The sequence below is a fragment of the Canis lupus genome, chromosome 9 (assembly GCF_003254725.2).
Source record: "Canis lupus dingo isolate Sandy chromosome 9, ASM325472v2, whole genome shotgun sequence".
NCBI classification, from domain to species: Eukaryota; Metazoa; Chordata; class Mammalia; order Carnivora; family Canidae; genus Canis; species Canis lupus.
Genome location: NC_064251.1, coordinates 14,493,130 through 14,518,813, shown reverse-complemented (window position 1 = coordinate 14,518,813; position 25,684 = coordinate 14,493,130). Strand labels below are relative to the sequence as shown.

At 41.2% G+C, this 25,684-nt stretch overlaps 1 protein-coding gene across 7 annotated transcripts in view; it reads right to left on the bottom strand.

Moving 5' to 3' along the window:
* Nucleotides 1-25,684, bottom strand: part of TEX2 (testis expressed 2) — a 101,775-nt gene that overhangs the window by 34,509 nt on the left and 41,582 nt on the right. For 5 of the 7 annotated variants that reach the window (XM_025436757.3, XM_025436762.3, XM_049114590.1 and 2 more), the window contains 4 exons: nt 21,886-23,548; nt 4,011-4,211; nt 2,698-3,037; nt 1,176-1,423 (listed from right to left, as the gene is read on the bottom strand). In XM_025436757.3, the coding sequence (XP_025292542.1) occupies nt 1,176-1,423; nt 2,698-3,037; nt 4,011-4,211; nt 21,886-23,523 (2,427 nt within the window). In that variant the 5' untranslated portion in view covers nt 23,524-23,548. Of the gene's footprint in view, nt 1-1,175; nt 1,424-2,697; nt 3,038-4,010; nt 4,212-21,885; nt 23,549-24,890; nt 25,095-25,684 lie in introns of all 7 variants that reach the window. The other 2 variants (XM_025436758.3, XM_049114589.1) reach the window with 1 other exon arrangement.

Sequence of the window (25,684 nt, the reverse complement as noted above, 5' to 3'; positions counted from 1 at the left end):
AGTAAGTTACTGAACAGGAGAAAAACGGGTTTTGTGCTACACAGGCCAGAGGTGGTGCTTAGAGCATGAGTGGAGGAGTGGCAGGAAGCCTCAGGTCCAGCACCAAAATGGCAGTGGTGGCAGCTGGGGGCCTACGAGTGTCAGATCAGGTTTTGTCTACGCCATCACTTAGCAACTGTGAAATTAAGCTACTTAATTCTTGTGAACCTGTTTCCTCATCTACAAAATAGAGAATACCATTCATCTGCAAGACTGTTGAAGGGGTCAGAGTAATTCTATTGCAGTGCCTAATAGAATCTGGCATATGGCAGCTTAGATTAGCTATCTTATTGCAAATGATCCTGAGTCAATGGCCAGCTTGTTACTCTACAGGAGGAATGCTCGTGGTAAATCTTCAAAAGCACTGGACATAGCTAATGAGTCCAAGAATCTGAGAATACAAACATAACTGAGGAATTAAGACCTTTATTACTAATGATTCTGAGAACTTCCCTGATTGCCCAGTTGCTCAGGTCAAAGGCCCCTCTGGTTCTCTCATACCCACATCTAATTCATCAGCAAATCCAGCCAGCTCCCCTCCAACACATATCCCAACTGCAGCTGTTCTCACCACCCACTGCTCTCCCTCATCACAGCCCCATCCCCCACAGCCCCAAGGGTGCCCCCTGCCCCCCCACTCTCCATGGACAGCCATTTTTAAACTTAAATCCTCCTTAGAACTGATCCCATGAGGCCCTACCTCTCCGTCATTGCAGGGCCTCATCACAGTTCCTTATACTCCAACCACATCCCTGCTTTGGGGTCTTGGCACTTGCTGGTCCCCTCACCTGGAAGGCTCCTCCCACACACAGCCCAGGGCTCACTTCCTCACTTTGGTCAGGTCTGTGCCCAAATGTCACCTCCTCAAGGAGGCCCTCCTGGACCACCACTCTAAAACAGCAGTCTGGCCACTTTCCATTCCCCCTTACTTGGCTTTATTTTAATTCTTGCCACCACCAGATGTTTGTTTCTTGCTGTCTCCCTGACTAGAGTATAAGCTCCCTGAGGGCAAGGCCCTTATCTATCTTGGTCATTACTGTGTCCCCAGTGCCTAGAGCAGTGCTAAGTGCTTATGTATGAAGAAATGAGTTTGAGTAGAAAAGCAGTATAGCCACAGCCCAGGCAGCCAGCTTTACCTTCTTCCCAGCCGTGGGGCTGCTTTCCGCACTCTGCACAGGGCTCCTCTGGGGGCTTCGATTTTCCTGGGGGACACATCTGGCCATGTACACACTGTAGTCCAGAAGCATCTTCTGCCGCACACTGCCCACCAGCTCCTTCTGCTTCGGCTGGGACATGATCTCCTCCACGCTGCCTTTGCTGCTGCTGCGGCTGTGGGTCAGGTGCCCTGAGGGACTGTTGTGTCTGCTGTGTGAAGGCAAAACACCTGCAGCAAAGAGGGGCTGGCTGTTAATGCACGTGAAGGAAACAATTGCAAAGTCAATGGTACATCAAACAAACCTCCCTGGGCTGAGTTGAAAACTAGCTAAAATGCTAACAAGTGAGTGTTTAAAAAAAAATATTTATAAGGTTATTTCCTATCTTGGAAAATATCTTCCACTCTAATAACAGATCATTTTTTTTAAAGTTTTTATTCTTCCCTAAGACAATTCAGAGGAACTGAAAGCCATGAAGTCCATGTGGTAAGTACCTTTTTCTTTTTTCCTTGTGATCATTTAAGGTCAAATACGGAACTGACATACCCCATGGACAAATGAAAAGTGGGCAGAAAGCTAACTGTTCACCCATAGCTCATGGCAATTCCAGACCTGTCATCTTTCATTTAACAAAGATTTTTATCAAGCAGTTTCTCTGGGCCAATTCCACATGAAACAAAGAATAAGACATAATCCCTGCCCTTGGGTTTGGGCACCTAGGCAAGTAAATCACAGCCCTCTATAAAAATCATTGTAACTGAAGCATAACTAAAGGACTTTCAAGACAGAAAGAAGAGGGTGACTATCTCCACCCAAGAGAGACCAGGACTAACTTTCACAGATAGTGTCCTCTGGGCTGCCTCTGGAAGAAATAGTTGGCATTTTCCTGGTGCAGGTGGGAGGAAGAACACTCCAGGTAGAGGGAAGAGCACATGCAAAAGCAATGACAGATCCCAGTATGTCTGGAGAATGCTGAGAGGTTCAGTGAGGGTTCAAGTGGCATACATGGGGCAGAAGGACAGGAAATGAACAGAGGCTCATTTATCAGTACAAATATGAATCAGGAGGCCAGGGGACTCTGCATTTTTATGGTGATCTCAGGTTTAGAGAACCATGTTTACAGCCAGGAGTTTGAGAGCACTAATCTGATATACTGCCCTGACTCATCCATCTCCTTATCACAACCAGGATTCTCCTGAGGTTTCTTCTCTCAGAGGAGTCAAAATATAAAGTACAAATAAATATAATCCTAAGGAACCAACAGAGGTGAAAAACTATATATCTGCAAGCTGTTCCAAAACTGGTTAAATGGTTTGGTACACAGAGCTGCCTAGAAGTGATCAGCACAGTGATCAACCTAAAAGGTAAACAACTCCTAGGTACACTCCTTAGGTAGCAGACCATCATCAGTTCAGGGTGGCTTTCCTTCCTTCCTACCTGGGAATCTCTCTCCCTTGCCTATGTGCCTTTTAAAAATACTGGAGCATTTAGCACGTGTCATTACCTGGTTTACTTCCAGAAACACCAGGTGGCTTCTTGATTTCTGACTTCAGTTTAGATGCCAGAATAAATCGCCTAAACCACTCCTCTTTCTCTCGGCCAGTTCTCCCAAAGAGATATAGTATCTGATCTCGCTGGCCAGATCTTGTTCCCTCCTGAGGATGGGGTGGCTTCTTAGGGTCCTCGCCTCCCAGCTCTCTCTCAGCTGGTGGCTTTTCTTCAGAAGTCTCTTTATCAGTCTGGGCCTTAGACATAAAGTCATCTTGTCGACCAAGTTCAATGCAAATGGGGTACTTTTTATTCCAAATTCGTTTTCGAGCCAAACTTTTAGGCACAAGATAAATCTACAGGAAAGAGAAATGATGATTGACATAAGAAATTAAGAACTAGCCACACTGTGCATTAATATTATGCAGGAAACAAATGCAAACTTTATAGCTTTTTTGACTAAAATAATGAGCGTAAAATAATTACCACCCATCTACAACAGGACTATAGAAACTGGGATAAATTTTTAGAAGTGACTTGTTATTCTTCAAACCCATTCCAGAAGTAGATATTTAAGAACTTTGCAAGAATTACAAGTATCTATAATTTTCAGGTAACAGTGGCATAAAAATTATTAAGCAGGTTATCATCAACTAAGTTTCATAACCCTGGATCAACTTTAAATTTGAAAAAAAAAGAGTTTATCGAACTAGATCTAGATGGGAAGCTCAAGTTTATCAGTCTCAAGTTAAGAATGAATTTATACAAAAATGATTTTAAATACTTCTGTCATTCAGGGTAAACTTAAAGCTCACTCATTTGAGTTATAACAACAGAGAACATATAGCTTTTTTGGAATAATAAACAATTTACATTCTCACAGTAGTATATAATACTTATCAAATGTAGTTATGTTGCATAACCATAATTTTCAGAGTCTTCATTCATTATTACCCTAGCACCACTACTCATAGCTTTTCATTGGACTGAAAAAGTTAACTCTCAAAGTCAGATGAGTGTGCTATGCCTTTGTTCCTCAAAGTGTGGTCCATGGACCAGCACCAGAGTATCACCTGGGAGCTCATAAAAATGCATCCTCTCAGGCCCTATTCAGACTTGCACTTAGAATCTGCATTTAAAAAGATGCTTGGGGGATTTGCATGAAGGGTACTGCCCTAAATTATAATAATACTTTAAACACACGCGTGCACACACATATATACATATTACACAATACACATACACCTTTTTGAGGGGAAAAATGCAGTAGAACAACCAAGATTCCAAATGCTTTTCTTTCATTTAAATTTCTCAAATTAGCAGGCTTACCTTGCTGTCTGAAAGGTCGTAGATTTTCTGGCTGATGTAGGTAACCTCTGGCTTTGTTTCATTGTAGCTTGCCCTCCTAGATATATTTTTATTGGGCTTTGAAAGTCTTAAGGTCCCACCCTCAAGTCGAACAAAGACTGAATGTGTCAAAGTTGCATGGTAGGTTTCTGGATCATAGTTGTAAATCTCATTCATCCATCCCTGATGGAGAAAAACTTCCATTAGTGAAATTAGAATAAACACAAATCTTATTCGATACAAAAATGAAAGTATTCGGGACACTGAAACCAAATCTGTGACGCAAGTATCAAGGCATTGGTAACTAGAGGTTGCTAAGACAAATGTGAAGCTTGAAGAATGATAATCAGTGTTGAGGTGTAATCTGCTAGGTTTTTGATAACTAAAAATCTGAATTTGGAGGGATAATGATAATGTCCATTTCTCTAAATAAAAGGTTCCTTTCTTTTTTATTAATTATTTTTTAAAAGATTTTTATTTATTTATATGACAGAGAGAGAGTGAGCACAAGCAGGGAAAGTTGCAGAGGGAGAGGAATAAACAAGCTCCCTGCTGAACAAGGAGCCTGACATGGGGCTTGATCCTAGGACCCTGGGATCATGACCTGAGCCAAAGGCAGACACTTAACCAACTGAACCATGCAAACTTTCTTTCCTTTTTAAAAGATAACAAGCAAATCAGGAAACTCAAACGTGGTTTTTTTTTTTGTTTGTTTGTTTTTTTGTTTTTTCAAACGTGTTATTCATGTAAATAGAGAAAGTCTTTCAGCCTGACCTCTAGGTGTGAATAATCCCACCCAGTCTGGCCTTCTTCAATTTGCCAAACTCATCCTCTTCTCAGCTCACCTGCAAAACATCTTTGGAATTTTACAGATCATATTCATTCACGCTACCATTCCAGGACTGAGAGAACTACCACTCCATTACTAACTCACTGAAATCACACAGTAAGGCAGATGGTATTAGGCATTAAGTATTATAGATATATGATCAATAGTATGTCAAAATCAAAAGATATATAGTAACTTAAATGAGTTATATTATGCCCCAGGTCCCCCTCAATCAACACAAATGTACTTATACATTGATCTTCAAAAGGAGCACATATATTAATATGTACGGACAACACACCATAAAATTATGCTAAAGCTATTCTCATAACAATACTCAATATTTATCATCTAATACTCTACCTGCCCCACAGTCCCTTTTCAGATGATATAGTGGCCCAGATCTTTTTAAAAGAAGTTCTCTTGGGAATTTTAATTGATTCCCTTCCATACCCCTCTTTTTTTTTTTTTTTTTTTTACGATTTAGAGAGAAAGTATGCATGTGCACATGGGGGAAGGGAGCAGAAGAAGAGGGAGAGAGAATCTCAAGCAGACTCCCCACTGAATGAGGAGACCAATGCAGGGCTCAATCTCAGACCCTGAGATCATGACCTGAGCTAAAATCAAGAGTAGGAATGCTTAACCAACTGAGCAACCTCAGCACCCCTATACTCCCCTCATTTTATACATGTTTTTGAACCAGAGAGGTACTAAAAATCACAATGCAACTGAGAATGTCCTTCTTTTCAAAGAATGGCCATTTCCACAATGTGTACTTGAGCCTCACACTGAAGTCCCGACCTGAAGCCTCTGCAAATGAGGAATCCTTAGAATTCTTTTTTATTTATTTATCCATTCATCAAAACATGCACTGAGTCTATATCCCAAGTAATGTGTTAGGAGTTGATTCAAAAATTTTTTAAAGGACAGGATTTTTGACCCAAGCATGCTCCCAAATCAATAGAGAATTAGGTCTTCATTTTTACAACCCTCCTGGAGTAACCGTTAAAAGGTCATCACCAGGTGCCTGGATGGCTCAGTCAGTTAAGCATCTGCCTTTGGCTCAGATCCTGATCCCAGAGTCCTGGAATCGAGCCCTGCATTGGGTTCCCTACTCAGCAGAGAGCCTGCTTCTCCCTCTTCCTTTGCCCCTCCCAGCTCGTGCTCTTTCTCCACTCTCTCTCAAATAAACAAAATCTTAAAAAAAAGAAGCAAGAAAAAGGTCATCACCAAGAGTATTCTGAATGTTAAGTAAAAACAGACAAAAGTACTTTTTCGTGGGGTGTGTGTGAAATTTATGAGCTAATTATATAATTTTATATATCTTAGCACAGTTTTATGGGGGTTTTTATTTTTTGTTTTTTTGGGGGTTTTTTTTTTGCATGAGTTAGGAATATCTCTCCTTCCTCCCAGTGCATCACTGCATTCATTAAAAATGTTGAATGAGCAAGCAGTGGCCACAGGAAGAGGGTGTAATCTAGGTGTTACAATGATCAGAGCAATGAAATGAACAGGGGACAAGCGACACAGAGCACAGTGGGACCTGGAGTGGACTGTACTGCCAGGGTATCAGTTTGGGTAGGTTTATTTGGCTAAGTATAGAACCAAGCACATCTTTTGGTTCATAGTTTTTTTGCCTTTTTACTTAGTACATTCATTGATTTTTGAATGTTGAAACAGTCTTACATTCTTAGTAAAATTATGTATTGGTCACAATGTGCTGAAGTTGGATTATCCCAGCTCACAAGAGCTAATTCTACACATCTCTTCCTGACTCTGTGCTTGGGGACCTCACAGTGGTAGCTTACAACTGGCCGTGGTGGGAGTTTTTCATTTTTTTGTGGGATTTTCTATACCATGGAAATCAGTGAACAGTACAAAGAGGGCTTCCCCTTAACCCAGAGAGCCAGTTTACCAGCACAGTACTATAATTATCCTTTTCATACATTGCTGAATTTGGCTTGCTAATAATATTTTGTTCACTTGTCCCTCTAAGCTCATAAGGGAAATTGATCTATAGTTTTCTTGCAATATCTTTCAATATTAATTAGCCTCATATAATAAGTTGAGAAGTGTCCCTTCTCCTATTTTCTGGAAATTTGTATAAAATATTTCTTCCTTAAAGGTTTGGCAAATTTGCCAAGGAAGCTATCTCAGCCTGGAGTTTTCTTTATAGAAAGGTTTTAAACTATGAATTCAATTGAATTTAAATAACATAAAAATATAAATAAATAAATAATAAACTATGAATTCATTTAAGTTTCTACTGGAAATTACACTATTTCTTCTCGAGTGAGCTCTTGTAGTTTGTGTCTTATAAGGAATTTGTCTATTTCATATAAGTTGTTCAACTTCTGGGCATAATGTTTGTAATATTTCCCTATTATGCTTTTAAGTCTGTAGAGTCTAGTAATATTACCTAATATCAGTAATTAGTACTTCTAAAATGAGCACTTAATGCTATTAATTTCCCTCTAAGCACTGTGTCAGCTGTAAATTTTGATATGTTATATTTTTAATTTCATTTCATTAAAATATTTTCTACTTTCCCCTGTGGCTATCTTTGGACCAACAGGGTAATTAGAAGTATGCTGTTTAATTTCCAAATATTTGAGAATTTTCCAGATATCTTTGTTATTGGTTTTTAGTTTAATTTCATGATGGTCAGAAAACATGCTTTATAAAATTTCCGTTCTTTTAAACTTTATTTTTTATTCACTAAGTTTTTGAAGTTCGTTAAATTCAAACATTCACTATAATATGGTGTATCAGGTGAATGTTCCATGTACACTATAAAAATATAGACTTTCTATAAAGAACATGAAGCAGATCTGATTTTTCTGGACTGCTTCAGAGCCATGCTCGAAGGCCAGGCTGTATTTACTTGCAGAACTACTAAACCCAAGAAGAATCTGTGGAGGAAGGGATGGAAGGACTGGTGCTTAAACATTTCTTAGTCCCAGGGAATGACAATGAGATTTCATTTATTTTTCATTTTATCGTGTCATTTATGAGCCATTTAGCCATGCAGTCCTCACTTGGGAATGCTCTTCTTGAATTATTTCACTCTGAGTGTACATTTCCTACCTAGAACACAGGCTATTTGAGGTGACACCCTCTGTGGGGTCCATATTATATCTTAGCTGAGATGTTAAACCTTTATTTAACTGATTATTCAGTTATAATAATAATTTGATATGTCAAAAGTTTCTACAATATCTCCATATAAGATTTTTCATTTGTTTCTAGCTATGTAAAATTATAGAACTAAAAAGCCAATAGAACTAACATGATACTGGAATTTTGGCTAAAATACCCAGCATTATAAGTTATCATCTAGATATCACCAGATTAGAAAAGGCTGAAAGAAAAAAAAAAAAGCATATTATGAAGTTATTCTCAAATAACAGGACAGTTTCTGAGAAATAGAGTAAGTAGTGTGAGCGGTTTTGAAACTTCTGAGATTGCACAGGTTAAATGATTTATGAATAAGAGACATTTTGAAAAAAAAAATTAAGAGACATTTTGGGGAAAAAAAGGTTGTTTCTCTCCAATTGCTTTCATTTTATTTTTCCTAGTAAGTCAGAAAATGTAGAGTTGTCCCAGGAAGCACTATCTGTTGGAAATATAATATAAACCATAAATATGCATCATGAAAATATCTAATTTTAAATTGTCTAGTAGTAATAAAAAAGAAAAAAGCAAGTGAAATTAATTTTAACAATGTATTTAACTCAATACAGTTGACCCTTGAACATGGGTTGAATTGTGCAGGTCCACTTACGTGCAGATTTTTTTAATGAATACAGTATATTAATGTAAATGTACTTTCTCTTCATGATTTTCTTAATATTTTTTTCTCCAGCTTATTTTAAGAATATGGTATACAATACACATACTGTACAAAATATATGTTGACTATTTGTTATTGGTAAGGCTTCCTGATCAACAACAGGTTATTTGTAGTTAAGTTTTAGGGGAATCCAAAGTTATACAAGAATATTCCCGACTGCACAGGGAGTTGGTTCAGTGGTCCGTATACCCAAATATTATCATTTCAACATATAACATTAACAATTTCTAATTATATTTTACATTCTTTGTTTTGTACTAAGCCTTCAAAATCCAGCACATATATCACACATAGAGCACATCTCAGTTTGAACCACCTGCACTGCAAGTGCTCAACAGCACCATGTGGCTAGCAGCTACTTATATTAGTACACATCCAATACATAGGTTCTGGCTTTTGAGCCTAGACACCAGGCTCAAGCAGATCGATCAACATCCTCCTCTCTTCTCTTACTGTACTTCCAGGATTCTAAATTTTATTTTATTTTAAGCAATCTCTATGCCCAACATGGGGCCTGAACTCATGACCCCAAGATCAAGAGTCATATGCTGTACTGACTGAGCCAGCCAGGTGCCCTTCTTGCTCAAACCTCCAACACAGGCAGTTTTATGCTGTGTTCTACACTCTGCTTTACCAAATTACATGAGAGAAGATAATCTAAGTAATCTCCAGATGAAACATCCAATCTTAGAAATTCAAAACCACTCTAAAAAGCTAACACGCAGGGCAGGGCATCTGGCTGGCTCAGTCAGAAGAGCACATGACTCCTGATCTCAAGGTCATGAGTTCAAGTCCCATGTTGGGTGTAGAAATTACTAAAAATAATAAACTTTAAAAAAAACTAACATGCAATCTTAAAAAGTATAGAAGTAATCTAAGTAAAAGGCTAAAGTTTTTGAAAACCCTTACAGTTCTATAAGATCATTAAAAGATACTCAATTTGTGAACAAACTTACAGTAAGTTTTTGCTTATTCCTCTGTTTTTTTTAGTAGAAAAGACAACAGAAAAAAAAAAAAAAAGAAAAGAAAAGACAACAGGACACACAGGCACATGTATTAGGACATAAGCATGCTTCAGCTCACCTGTTTACAGGATCACTGGTGAAGAGCCATTGCTCAGTACTAGTCTAACGAACTGCTGCCCCATTACTATTCCTGGTAAACTTCCTTTATCTGGTTAACAAGAATAACCATTTCCACAGTGCTTCAAGGATTTGCTCTCGACCTAGCAGCCTGAGCTCCTACCCAAGCCAAGAGCCAGCCCTCCAGAATTCTTGTTGGGCTACAACCCAAGACCCCCAACATGGCCACAGTTCCAAGATGATATGTGATTGTCCTTCGCTGACTGCTCTGACAGGTCACTCTCTACCACTTGCCAAATTGCAGCAATATTAGAACCACTGGATATATAGAGGCATGTGGAGGAGAAAAGAGTTTCAAGTCCTACACAGTTTAGGAACAAAACCCCACACCTGACCCATGAGAGGACACAGCAGTGAGAGGCGAGGGTAGGCCTAGGGAAACATTCTAGGAGATGCCTTCCCTTGGGAAAGGTCATGGGGGCTCCAAGTTCCCTTCTGGTTCAGGGCTGGCTTGAGCCTCCTCTTCCCCACCCACTCCTTTCAGAACCACCAGTGGCTGCATTCCAATACAAAGGGCCCTGTGACTTTTCCTTCCTTTTATCTTCCTGCTTCCTGTGCTACCATTTTCTTTTCTTCAGGTTCAGGAGCTATCAGAGGCTAGAGCCCACAGCTGCCAACAAACAAATAAATAAAACCCATGAATCAGGATTTCAATTGCACGTCTATTGTAGACAATCATTTGTTAGCTTCAGTGAGGCGTGACCTTGATTCAGTGACGCCTGAATACTTGATTACATGACAGACTGCTGGTCAAAACACATGCACTGCAACCTACCCACAAATATTAGCAGAACTGCTGCATCTGACACACCTGCATTCCAATCCTGGCTTCACCACTTTCTAACTGCCAGGCTGGATGATGCTTATCCCTAGACTCTCAGTCTTCAGGCCAGTGAGATGGTCTAACATGGCTTACTCCCCAGTTCCATGCCTCCCCCATCCCCACATCACCCTCTTCTCTGGCCATTATGAATTTCTCCATGCTGATGGTACTTTATTGAGGTATAATTTGCATGCATACTAAAAGGAAGAAATCTTACTCATAGGATATTTAAGAATAATTGTAATAATAGTTGACATTTGAGCTCCTAGTATGATCCAGGCATTTCAGGTACATTAGCTACCTCAGCCAATTACCTAAGATTTTCTAAGAGAGGTTGAGCGATTTGCCTAAAGAATGGTTAAAAAAAAAAAAAACAAAGTGGCCCAGAGAGTGGCAAAGCCAGTACTTAAGCCAAGTCTACCTGACTTTGAGCCCAGTCTCCTACCTCCTCTCCATGGCATGGCCCACTTTCTGTCTGGCTAGTCATCCCCTAGGTCGTGGCAAAAGTGACATTTCTTCTAGGGAGCCTCTCTGATCACTGAGGCTCTGTTTTCTATTACCTTCCTCCTATCACTGTATCTGTTAACTGCCTGGTCTACTTAAGTACAAACACTGCAAGACCATTGGAGTTATAACAAATGTTCGTTGACTCAATACATGACTGTAGCCTAATTTGGACAGCGCCTGTGGGGATTACATGAAATCTGTACAAGTGAGTTGGACAAGCTGGTGTCCCCTTCACAGCCTGCAGTAGTATTCTAGCTGCTAAGTAGAAAGAAGCACAGAGAGTGGCAGAGGTTACTTTGAAGTAGAAGGCTTGACCACTGCTCCCAAGGAGAAAAACCAAGTTATAATTGCACAAAATAGCACAGAACAAGAGAAAAGGAAACCTCAGGAAGAATCTTAAAAGATGTTAAAGCTTTTCAGGACAAAAACTGAATTAGCTACTACTCCTCTGTAGCAGAGAGAGGCAGGTGTGATGACTGGTGCTCAGGTTTCCTGATCCTCATGCAGGGCTCCTTCCAGAACATCACAAGCTTTGAGAGGAAACCTGGAGAGACTCACAGGGGCTGCTACTTGCCCCATGTCAATCAGGCAACCAGGATGCTGATGGCCATTGGAGGCTTGGGCCAAGAGGTGGCCAGGTATGATTCTCCCGCTTCTGTTCCCAAACCACACAAGTCTGTCCTTGCAGAAAGTGATCTCCCAATTGCCTTTTGATACCATCAATCAGCCAATTTCTCCCCTGTGGCTTGACCACCGCCCCAGATTAAGCTGCAAGTAGAATTTCCAGAGCTAAGCAGTCAAAGATCAAATCTTGAGAGCAGTGCAGCAACTTCAAGGCCTTCACTTGGTTCACCATATAGTGCCCAGCTGTCTACTGCTCAGCTGTTCAATAACTCTTAACCCTCAATTTCTCAGTAGGTAAGATATTTCTCTAATTTTATTTTGTTATGGGACATGGTAGTGGGGATAAAGAGTTATAGTATAGAGTTAGCAACTCATTCCATTTCAACAGCTCAATTAAAAAACTCAGAGATGCTCTCAACCCACACTAAAGCAGCTCAGACAAGCCTTGTTTCTTTCTGAGGCTGGAAATGTTAAAATGGAGACAGTGCACACACTGGGGGGACAATGACCACAGTCAGCCGGGCTGCAGCTGTCTGGCCCACAGACTGGTCCTGTGATCCCCTCTGTAAAAGGTCAGGGGTTTCTCTTCAATTCTCCACTGGATTTAGAAGTCATATCTCTCTGAAAATACAAACCACAATCTATAAATGGACTCATTTAATGCTTGGAAAGATTAAAAGCTGCAATTAACCTTTTGCAAAATAGTAAAGTCTGCAAGAACTACTACTGTGTCTACTTTCAGTTACAGGGCCAACCAGTAGGTCAAGACCAATGCTCTCTTGGTCAGCTTGATGCTGTGCGGACCAGAACAAAGTGCCAGCCCTTTGGCCTGGGGAAGCTATGGGGCTTTCCCTATCTATCTTCAGTGTCTTGTAGGCTGACATTCCGCCATCATATGGCTGTGCTGGTATTTGAGGCTGCCTGTCACTCAGCTCCCCTGCATCATTCCTTCATCTAGCCTATCAGGGAAGGAGCAAATCCTAAACAGAAGGATGGAGCCAGGGCTTGGGGCCCCTGCTGCTGGAAATCATCTCTGAGGAAGATAAAAAAGTCATTACTTTTCTGTCGTCCCCAAAACTAAAACACAAGCAAGGTTTTCTCTTTGCAGGTTTCAACTCTTTTTGATGTGTTAATGGTTTAGAACTGGAGTCATCAGTCAAAACATGATCTCACAGATCATGGACTTAGAGAATATGGCAGGAACAGTCTCCTTAAATTTACAGAACTTTAGACACAAATTTGATTTTACCTGTAAAAGACAAAAAAAAAAAAAAACCTACAGACATATAGACTTCATGCTATGAATTATTGCCTCAAGCAAATAATCAACATTCAAAATAAACACTCTAAAAGACCTCATCAAGAAGAGAAAAAAAGCCCATCAGGGGAGAGAAGCACCAGCATCAATACCATCCACATCCTCCAACTGCCTACTTCACAGCCACATCACTAGAAGCAATGGAATCAGAGCTAAAGGCACAGACTCTGCCTGGCAAAATGGCCTTGATCTCAGCTTTTCCTATCCTCCAGGGTAGCATCTACCCAATTCAGAAGACCAAAGAACACTTTTTAAAAAGTTTTTATTTATTCATGAGAGACACAGAGAAGGAGAGAGGCAGAGACACAGGTAGAGGGAGAAGCAGGCACCATGCAAGGAGCCTGAGGTGGGACTCGATCCTGGGTCTCCAGGATCATGCCCTGGGCTGAAGGTGGCACTAAACCGCTGAGCCACCCAGGGTGCCCCAAAGAACACTTTTTAAAACATACTGGTAAATAGTAGGAGAAGTAAGAAAATGAACATTCAAAAAAAAAAAAAAATTGGGGAGGGGGGCAGAGGGAGAGAGAGAGAATCTTCAGCAGACTACACACCCACTGCAGAGCCCAATGGGATTTCAATCTCACGACTCTGAGATCATGACTTGAGCTGATATCAAGAGTTGGACACTTAGGGACGCCTGGGTGGCTCAGCCGTTGAGCATCTGCCTTCAACTTAAGGCATGATCCCTGGTCCAGGGATCAAGTCCCACATCAGGCTTCCTGCAAGGAGCCTACTTCTCCCTCTAAGTCTCTGCCTGTCTCTCATGAATCTTTAAAAAAAAAAAAAAAAAAGAGAGTTGAACACTTAACTGACTGAGCCACCCAGGCACCTCTGGACATTCAAATTTGAAAGAAAAATAACACGATCTCAGATGAACCAAAATAACCAAGGTCTTATTTATGTTAATACATGATAACCATTAAATCATATTAACAAGTTTTGAAATTATAAAACAATAGATTAGCAAGCCAATAATTTAGTAGCCTCTAAACTTTTTAGATCATACCTCCTATCAGCTAAAAAAGTTTAAGTATATATCCACAATATGTCCATTTACTTATAAGTTATATATATATATATATTCTATCATATTACAGCTTTTATGAAGGGTAAAAAATAGGAATTAAGAGAAAAAGATGAAATAATTAGCCTTTTGGTAATTTTTAGTTTTTCCTTCCTGATAGCTTTGTACTCTGTTCAGCCGACACCTCAATGCATAATAATATATACTTAGGGTAAAGCTCATCATTAATGATAATGGATATAAATCTGTATTTCAAATAGTCTTTTTAAAAAAATATTTTATTTATGAGAGAGAGAGAGAGAGAGAGAGAGAGAGAAGCAGGCTCCATGCCAGGAGCCCAACGCAGGACTCGATCCCAGGACTCCAGGATCGCGCCCTGGGCCAAAGGCAGGTGCCAAACCGCTGAGCCACCCAGGGATCCCCCATATTTCAAATAGTCTTATTGATAATCATATATTGACCTTTGCTGAAATACTTAGAAATTATCTGTATGTTAAATATTAGCAATGCTTATTTACTTTCTTAGATGGAAAGAATAACAATATATACAAATAGAGACTTTAATACTTTCTTCGTGGATAGTGTCTTCAGCAACTCATCTTGGAGACCATTGAAAAGAAGCAAAAGAGGGATGCCTGCTTGAGGGTTTGCCTTAGGTTCAGGGCATGATCCCAGAATCCCAGGATCAAGTCCCACATCAGGCTCCCTGTGTGGAGCCTGCTTCTCCCTCTGCCTATGTCTCTGCCCCTCTCTCTGTGTCTCTCATGATAAACAAATAAAATCTTAAAAAAAGAAAGAAAGAAAGAAAGAAATGAAACAAAAGAATGAAACAGTTTACAATAGCAGCCTCAGGAACCTCAGGAACCTCCTTTCCTTGTCTTTGGGGATACAAATATCCTCTTAAAGTTTAGCTAATTTTTGGGGTGGCTGGGTGGCTTAGTCAGTTGTGTTGTGACTCGATTTTAGCTCAGGTCATGATCTCAGGGTCGTGAGATTGAGCCCTGCATTGACTCTGTGCTGGGTGTGGAGTCAGCTTTTCCTATATTCCCTCCTCACCCTCTACTCTCTACCCCCACCTCGCACATGCACACTGCTTCCAAATAAAAAAAAAAAAAAGAAGATTCTCTCCGCCTCTGTCCCTCTCTGCCACAGGCTAACTATTATATAATAAGAATAGTCTTCAATGAACTTAGTACCTTTTTTATACGTTAAAATAAATTTTAGAGTGAAAAGATATCTAGCATTGATTTTTTTCCATGGTTAATACCCTACTCTTCCAAAAAATATTATTGAGAACTTTCAGGCCCACTGTACCCACAGTCTCTCTCCCCACCCCATACATAAAACCTACAACAAAACTAAAAAGCATAGTCCTGAAATACCTAGCCAGAATTCAAAATACATTTTCTCAAGGAAATGATGCTATAAACTTAGTCATATATAAGTGAACTGGAATTACTGCTTAGTCATGTTATAAGCTGATAAGTTGAGTGAGAAATTGGCAAAATGTTGATAATTGTTAAGATGAGGCTGGGTGTTGGGTACATGGAGTTTCATTATACTATTCTCTCTACTTCTGTGTATGCTAGACATTTTCTACAATAAAAAGTTAGAAAATGAAAGTTCAAGAAAAAAAATTGTTCTGTAGTCACCTGACCTCCTTAGCCACATTGTTCCTATGTAATTCAGGAAGCATTTTCTACAGAGTTAGCTCTCCAACCAATTTTAAAACACGGGTACCTGCTTGTGAGGGCTGCCTGCAGCTGATACTTCTCAAATGACAAGGGATGCTGGGAAATAGCCATGTTTATAAAAGCCATCCATAAAATTCAAGTGACAGGATGCCTGGTGGCTCAGTGGTTGAGCATCTGCCTTTCAGCTCAGGGAGTGATCCTGGGGTCCAGGATGGAGTCCCACATCAGGCTCCCTAAAGGGAGCCTCCTTCTCCCTCCACCTATGTCTTTGCCTCTCTCTGTGTGTCTCTCATGAATAAATAAATAAAATCTTAAGAAAAAAAAAATCAAGTGACCCATTACGGGAGCAGGATATTTTCAGTTCAGTATAATATAGAAAGAAATGTTTTTAAAAAAATAATGTTCTCCCAACAAAATTATTTTTACATATCAAAACCAAAGCCTATATTTAGAGAATGCAATTATTTAAAAAATCTATCCCTCTTACTAAAAATCTAAATGTGATATAACCCAAGGAAAAAAGGTTCTCCAAAATTCATTTGTTAGTCTTGCAATGGTGGAAACATAATTTTAGTCGGCCTTTTGGGTCATATCTTTTAAAAAGAGACAGATCATCATTCCAGAAACCAACATTCTACTGTTGTGTTCTGCAAGTGGTTTGAAAGTCTGAGATAAAGAATTTACCTGTGAATATAATTCAAAACTGTATGAGTCATATAGGCAAACATAAATCCAAGAACCTTATGAAATCTTCAGGAAACTTATCATTACAGACATGTAGAAGCATCAGTGAGCAGGAATAGCACTGAATTAATTAAGTACACTCCTGGTCAAGTGACAAGTACATTCTTCGAGAAGTAGCAACCAATTTGCTTAAGAATGCTCAGGAAAAACAAATATCCCAAATGCAATGTTAACGCTAAATGGCTCACTCTCCCCATGCCCAAACCTACTCTTTCCCAGGGTTCCCAACTCACAGTATCTAGCTAGTCACCCAAAGTAAACCTCCCAGAAGGTTACCACACAGGAGCTGCTGCTCAAAATGAAGCCCTGGGACTCTGCAGCACACACACGGCTCTGCCTTGAGCTAACAAACCCAGGCTGCCAAGCTTTCAGGCACATTAGCGTCTCCTAACATTTTGGTCTCACCCACTGGCTTTCACGCATTCCACTTGTCACTTGGTGCCTGTCTAGCCACCTTTCTCCTATTTGCCGCTTCTCAGCATCAGCATGAATGTATGAATTCATCAAGTATGAAGATTAATGTATGAACATTAAGAACAAGCAGGCCTTGGAGGAGGCTCTAAGAGTCGTTCTGTGGGCTCTGTGACAACTATTTGGCCTCATGGAGGTTTTGACTGCTTCCGTGCCAGTGGAGAGAGCTGCTGACTGGCAGGGTTGAGTGAGAGATAGTGGAGGGTCATGAGGCCAAATCAGCTACATACCAGTCTTTGAGAACAGCTACTCCTTGGCCACTAACCAATCTTTGTGGCTCTCCATCCTACATACTCACCACAGCAGCAGGGTCATTCTTTTAAAGATTTTTAAAAATTCATTTGAGAGAGAAAGAGAGAGGGAGCAAGAACATGAGCAGGGGGAGGTCAGAGGGAGAGGGAGAAGCAAACTCCCCACTGAGCAGGGTACTCAATGCTGGGGCTCAATCCCAGGGCCTTGGGATCGTGACCTGAGCCAAAAGCAGACACTTCACTGACTGAGCCACCCAGGCGCCCTTGTAGCAGGGTCATTTTAAAATACAAATGTCCACACTAGATGGAATGGTAAAATCACCTGGATAAAGTACAAAAGAGCTTTACTTTTCTCCTTCCTTTCATCTTCATGTGAAGTCTCATTGAAGAAAAACTGCAGTGCTTTCTGAATTGTTTATGGAGCCAATTTAGGACTCCGACTCTCAGTCCTGGACCCATCAATGAGAACTTACATGCCTCAGAAGTTTAAAAACACACAGTCTCCTAAAATAGTCCTGGAGCACTAACTCTCCGGCCTGTCTGGTTCATGGGGTTCCCAGATAAGAGTCTGCTTAGGGCATGAAGTGCGTAGGATCACTGTCAATGGGCTGTGCCTCTATACTAGAGATCTTTATCACAGGCAGGTTTTATAGCCTATGTCTGTGAATTTTTTTTTAAAAGTTTCCATACCTTCCCTCAATAATTGCACCATTACATCCTCTATAAAAGCCAATGGAATAGTACCAGATCCACAGAAAATAATTCAAAACTGCTAATTCCCTAAACCAAGCTATTTTCAAAAAGTGGCTTTTTCAATCCTAGAACAGGTTCACAGATCTGTTTCATAAAGAAACCAAGGCCAATCTCCTACATCTCTTTTATTTTATTTTTTCCCCCAGTTTGTCCCCTTTTTAATTGTACACAGAAGGCAGAGTCGGGACAATCTACATCTCTTTTAAAGCCATAAATCTAGACAGCAGAAATCTAGAACCTGCCACCATTTCCATTTCTCTAATACTCGACTCGGCAGATGCCAGCAGTCATTTTCCCTTGAATTCAGGAGGCCCCCACTGTATGAGTGCAGGTAAGAGAAAAGCAGACTTGCTGCCAGATGATTTCTAAACAGTAAACACCAATTTCCAGATCCTGTCAAAGATGGACCATCTTGGCCTTTTCACTGCAGTAGGAAAAGAAAAAACTCTTCATAACCTTATTTTCTAGTAATTATTTTTTGTCTTCTTAAAAGACTACCCCTTTCAACCTGACTACATTTTTTCCTTAAGTAACAGGGATTTCTTATAAAAAGCAACTTCATTAGGAGATGACAGGGTCAATATTGCCTCACCAGTTACATTTCCTAATAAAGCCTCATTCATTCATTCATTCATTCATTCACTCATTCACCATCCATCCATCTACCCACCTATTCATCCAATAATTATTTATCATGTGCCCAATATGTGCCAGGTGCTAAGGACACAATGATACAATGGACATGGCCTGTGCATTCATGAAACCTATGGTTACTGGAAGAGATGAACAATAAACACGCATATAACTAGGGCTCTTATAAGTACTATGAAAGTGAGGCAGAGAAGGCTAGCTGTGCTTTCAAACTTTGGGCATTTTCTTCCTCTAGCTGTTGCAGGGAAGAAGCTGTTCATCCAAGTCCCAGAACCCCGGACATTTTGGAGGACCATGTGACTAGCTAACAGCGGAATGTGAGTAGAAATCACGTGTGTCACTTTCAGGTCCAGGCATCATCAGAAGGTATGCCTTCTTCTGCTTTCTCCTTCTCCTTCTGCCAGCTGAATGAAAGAACTCTAACACCCTAGGGCAGGGGTCAACAAACTGAGCCTGAGGCCTATTTCTACAAAGTTTTATTGGAACAAGGCCACACTCATTTATTTATACATTGTCTGTGGCTGCTTTCCTGCTACAATAAAAAGTTGAGTGACTGCAACAGAAACTCATGACCCACAAGCCTAAAACATTTACTATCTGGATTTCTGAGAAAGTTTGCTGGGCCAGAAGCTGGAAGGAACTTGGGCCTCTGAATCAACACGTGCGGATGGCCACCCACCCACCAGGAATAGCCATACTGAACTGTTTCGCAGGCAAGATACAAACTTCTAATTTGTTAAAATAGCTAGTGTTATCCTACCTCATATAGAAAGTAAAGCACAATGTCCAATGAGAAAATATAACAAAACAGATGCTCGAAGTTAGACTCCAGCATACTTTCCTTTTCTCACTACAGCATTTGAGTCCTAAATTTAATGTCAACACTGCTAAATACTTTAAAGTTGTCATATTTTTAAAATGGTTCCCAAGAGTATGATCTCCAACTCAGTAAAATTAATTGGCCCAAAAAACATTTACATTTGAAGTCTTTGGCTTACAATATACAACCTACCCTTCTAATCTGTAGTAGTGTCCCTTTTTAAAAATAAAGTATTTAGCCAGGTTTCTAAAAAACAGCCCTGTATACCCAACAAAAGAACTCAGGCTAAAATATAACTTTTCCTCAAGAGTAATGAAGCCATACCAAACAAGCTAAGGCTAAGAAGGAAAAAGAATTACCAAAACAATCAGTATTGTTCAAACATCAATCAGAAAGAATATTCATAAAACAGCATAAGATAATTTGTCAGTCCATGACTGCATTTAAGGAAAGTTAGGGCAAAACATCTTCCTCTTTAAAAGAATAATTAGTACTGCTTGGCCCGACCACTCACAGGCTATTAGTCAGGAGCAAGAAACCTAACTTTCTGTGCCTCCATTCCTCATGAGCACTCCCTAATTAAAAAGGGTTGGGATGAGAATTAAATGAGAGAATGTACCAAACACCTTTTTCACTATAGGTGCTCAGCATCCCAGGGATGCCTTTACTGCTTCAGTGATGCGATCAAAACAACCATACATATTTTCATAACAAAAATGAAACCATCTTTGAACTACTAAAAAACTACCAAAAAACAAAGAAATAAACACACCAAAAAACAAGCGTTGGCAAGGATATGGGGAAATTAGAACTCTTGTGCTCTCTCGGTAGGACAGCTAAAATGGTATAGCCACTGTGGATAACAGTACAACAGTTCCTCAGAAAAATAAAAACAGAATTACTATCTGATCCAGCAGTCCTACTTTTGGGTATATACTCAAAAGAAATGAAAACAAGATCTCAAAGAGCTATCTATATACACCCATGTTCACAGCAGCATTATTCAGCGTAACTATAACGTGGAAGCAACCCAAGTGTCCACTGATGGATGAATAGATAAGGAAAATGTACCATATATACACAATGGAATATTATTTGGCCTTAAAAGAAAAGGAAGTTCTGACTAATTCTGATTATACTAAATAAAATAAGCTAGTCACAGAAAAAGACAAATGCTGTCTGATTCCACTTTATTCAAAATCAAAGAGTATTCAAAATCAAAGATGAGTGAACTATGGTTGCCAGGGTCTAGGAGGAAGGAAGAAATGAGGAGTTACTGTTCAATAGGTATAGAGCTTCTGTGGTACAAGATGATAAGAGTTACAGGGGTGGGTGGTGGTGATAAAGTGCACAGCAACGCAAATGTACTTAATGCCACTAAACTGTACTCTTTAAAATGGCTAAGATGGTAAACTGTATGTTATTTGAATCTTACCACAATTAAAAAAACATATATAGGGACACCTGGATGGCTCGGTGATTGAGCATCTGCCTTCAGCTCAGGGTGTGATCCCAGAGTACCAGGATCGAGTCCCACATTGGGCTCCCTGTATGGAGCCTGCTTCTCCCTCTACCTGTGTTGGGTCTCTGCCTTTCTCTCTCTCTGTGTCTCTCATTAATAAATAAAATCTTTAAAAAAAAACCCCATATATATATATATATAACGTGTATGTGTGCCTATGACTTACAAACTATATAAGCTACAACTATATATTGTGTATATTTTGAGACACATACACAAAACCCAGAAGCTTTTTAAATATGCAAAAGTAAATGTGAACGGAAGTTCTAATATTTTCTTCCTGCACCAGGATGGATCAACCTGACACCCCTTGAGAGGCCCAACCTGAAACTGTCATGCACCGGAAAGTGAGGTCTCTTTCTCCAGCCCACATCTCACTGCACACATAGGAAAGAGCAGTGCCAGCCGTGACCAGCCACTGACATCAATTTGCCTTCTCTTTCTCCTTTCCTTCTCTGGCATTCCGGGAGTGCTGAACCCTTCTCCAGGGTCTCAGGAATAGGCAATCCTAACAGTCTTAGCTATAACAAATCCTCAGCAAGTAACAAATCCCTGGAAAGTTTAAAGACTGAAATACAAACTGGATGTAAATGCTACTCTCTAGCATCGCGGAGATCCTTGAAAAACTACTTGGTGGATTGGTAAAACCTGAACTAGGATGAGATTTACCAGAGAAGTCTCTCGGGCATCCCAAAAACAGGGAGATCTAAAAGCCTTAAAAACAGTGCTGTGTGAAAACCCACAACAATCAACTAAAATAATGAAGTTGGATTTAAAATCAGGCTGGATGGGAGAGAGCACGTGTGCACGCCAGCTGCTGCAGAGACTTACCTTTAGTATTTCTGGTTCTTTGATCTCCAGAGATCTTGTGTTCCGGTGTTGTAGGTTTTTATGAAATCTGTGATATTTATGAGCACTTGGTGGTGTAAAAAACCAAATCATGCAAACCGCAGTCATGAATCCAAGACCAATTCCCAGAAAGAGTCCACTCACATAGTGGGGTAGAGGGAGGATGAGGTACCCATAGACACACATTATAAAGAAGCCCAGTGTCTTCACTGGTAATTCTGGGTGCTGCACGGCCAAGTGGGCCTCGTCCTCACTGTCAAGGGTCAGACCATCATCTGCCAGCACCTCCGGCTTGAGAGGGACATCCGGGAGCTTATCAACTGTACTCTCCACCTCCGCTTCCAAATCAAAGTCCTCGGTGTACAGTTCGCAAAACTCTTCATCTTCTTTGCTCACTAAGGCAGACAAGGAGCATTTCTCGAGCACAAGAGAGCTGGTCTTCAGGCCTAAGTCCTTCAGACCGCTTCCCTGGGATGCTTTAGGCTCCGCCTCTCGAGAGGGCTCATCCGAGGACCTGGGGTGGTCACTTCCGGGGACACTGGGGTCACTCCCGGAGCCGTCCCCCTCGGAATCACACTCCTCCTCCTTGATGCTGTAGTTGTTATTGCTTTCCAAGTGGCCGTTCAGGCTGGACAGATTGGAGAGTTCTGAAGCACTTGAAGATAAGGCTTTGGGCCTGTGGCTGCCACTCTCTTCCCCGATGATTTTACTGAGGAGCTGAAGGGGCTCACATATGACTTCTGAAAGGCGGCGCTTCGTGTCCTCAATTTTAGCCTCCATTTCGGGCACTTTAAAAAAGGAGCGTGTGTCAGAGGGAGAAGTGAGTGGGGAAGAAGGTGCAGTTTTGGAGTCTCCCCCTGTGTTTCGCGGCTGTGTGAACTGCTTGAACAGGTGTAAATTGAGCTTGGAGTCGGGTGGTTTGTAGGACACGGTATCTGACTCCTGCCTGGAGGTGTCTGTGGACAGAGACTTAACTAATGTCTTCATCAAGTGCCTGTGCCGCGAGGGGTGTGGGGATTCTTTTGGCTCCACCTCGGTCGACAGGGACTTCACAAGGCTCATGAAGGGTTTTGCACTGGAAAGCGTGGAGGATGAGGCACTGGATGAAAGGATTGGAGACTTGGAAGGAGAGGACAACGGGGAGGAAGAACTGGTCTTCTGCTCCGAAAGAGATGACACGCTGGGAGAGCTAGCTAAGGGCCCTGACGAAGACGACCCTGGGGAAAGAGCCAATGGCACTGTACTTAATACTTGCACTGCTGGAGGAGGGGACTCCAACAGCTTTACAGTGTTCTCGGAGACGGGCAAAATGGCAGGGGACACGGACAGTCCATCTGCCAGGATGGGCTGGGCGGCAAGGCCAGTGGAGTCATGGCCACCCTGGGATTCAAGATAAAGGTCTTCCTTGGCTTCGAGCCCCGTTACAATGCTTTGGTCGTCCAGCCCCTCCTCGAGGTACTCCCTGAACTCCTCCTCCTCTTCCTCCTCCTCCTCCCCGGATGCCGAGAAGTGAATGGCGATAGTGTCTCGGGACACGGACCTCTGCACGTGCACTCTGGGGGCTGATGGTTTTGGCATGTCAATGGTTTTCTCGGCATGGCGACCATCCAGACTTGTCATTGCCGGCTTCACGAGGGCTCAGGCTCTGTGGAAACAGCAAGGAAACCAGAAGTCAGAAAGCCTTTTCTCCACAGGAGAGGCTGTCATGTGCACACTGGAGCACAGATGAAGCTCACTTCCAAATGGTGATTATGTTTTTACTTGGCAGATGGCCACGGTTTTTCACTTGAGCAGGTTTGATGGTTTAATTTTCACCAGATAAATCCCAGTTAGGCATTCTCTTTTATGAGCAAACTACAAACCGGTACTATAAATGCCATGCAATCTATCTGACTTCACAACATCTGAGTAATCGTTTCCTCCCTCTTAACTGGCTCATTTCTACCAGCCATTCTATATTTCAACACTTGGAATACCCGCACAATAGATGTCACCAACATTACTTCGGAAGTCCAACAGGATAGAATGCAGCAGCCTGATGATTTTGAGGATCTTGGAACAAAAATTTCACCACTGTTTTCTAGCTATAAAAAGCCAACCCAGGAGGATTATTGCTTCCATTGCTATTTTCCCAGCAATCCTAACAATTATTTGGCTTGCTTCTCCCACCAGGACTCATAGTATCCTGCCACTGCAAAGCAGCAGCAAAGTCTCCAAGGGTGGAAAGGGAAATCTCTAAATGAATTGCTATCACCTGTTGGCTTCTTTATTCCCCAAACGGCAGAGTACTTAGGGAGCCATGAAGACATGGCCATATTCTGGGGCTTCAGGATAAAGGAAACATATTTTAAACTGAAACCAGGATTCAGAGGGCAGGGAAATTAAGTATCAATGCTGCAACCTACCACCAACCAAGAACTCTGTTAAGGGCTATGGTGAGAGACATGGAAGCTATGCTTCCTGCCCTTCTGGAGCTTAGCAACCAGCTGGGGAGAAGACAGCTGAAAAGCTGGGGAGCAAAACAGAAGACACCAAGCTGCCCCTGTGACATCTAGTACATTACCTCTCTCCCTATTCACTAAAGGCCCCTTTACTGGACACCACACATCGTGACCCTACAAAATGGAAATTAATACCACAATCTGGAAAGAGACCCTGTCAAAGGAGCTAAAACACACTTGCGGAATGAACTTCAGGTGTTCTGAGGAGGCTGAGACCAGTGTGGGAAACAGGACACCTGCTCAACTTTTAAAACTGATGGGTAAGGGACACCTGGCTGGCTCAGTCAGTACAGCACATGACTCTTAATTTCAGGGCCATGGGTTCAGGCCCCATGTTGGGTGTGGAGTCTACTTAAAAAAGAAATAAAAATAAAATAATAAATGGATGGGCAGGTTGTGGAAGAAGGGGCATGATCAGAAAGCAGTGAGAAGGTGTGAAGATGAGCATGGGCATGATATGTCCTGCCAAATGGGTCTATCCTTTACCTCCAGGAGGGTGGGTAGGTGCTGGGGAGCAGTGGGAGACCACCAGTACAAGAGCGGCATCATGGGGAGTGGAAGAGCAGCCTTGGGAGCTGCTGGTATATATATGCTGGCAGGCAAATAGGGCTTCTGGTACTTGCTCCTTTTCCAGCTGACTCTGTGGGACCTTGAACAAGCCAAAACTTCTCTGGTTCTCAGAATCTTCATCTGTAAAATGGAGGATCAAGAGTTCTTTCCAAATCTAAAATCCTACATGTTTATAGATTGTATAAAACCCAACATTATACCCTTATACAAGTAATCTACAATAGACAATCAATGTTACATTGCTTGCTTGTTTCTTTAGTATGAAGAATTCCTATATTTGAGTCTTCCGTCAAATATTCATGTTCAAAATGCTGGCACCTGATACAACCAACAAGAGAAAAAGTAAACTTTTTGTGGGGGTAGAGGGTCAGTGATCCTAGGTCACCAGAACAGAAAATACCCCAATAATGAGGAGAGTTACCATCCAAGAGCACAGTCACAACATGGACACATCTGAAACTACGCCTTTTTAGCATCAATACCTAAGAGAAGTTACGTTCACAGAAACTTTCCAACAGAATTTTGCCCATGCTCACCATGACCCTCAGGCTCTCCTACCCCAGGAGATTCAGGAAAACGAAATGATCTTTATGGACAAAGCAATTTAAATCCAGCAGCTGAAGGCAAAATGAAAAGACATAGGACAATCCTTCCTGGTTATCTTTACACCAACAGGTTTATAGGCTTAGTAAGAAGAAAAATACCAAAGT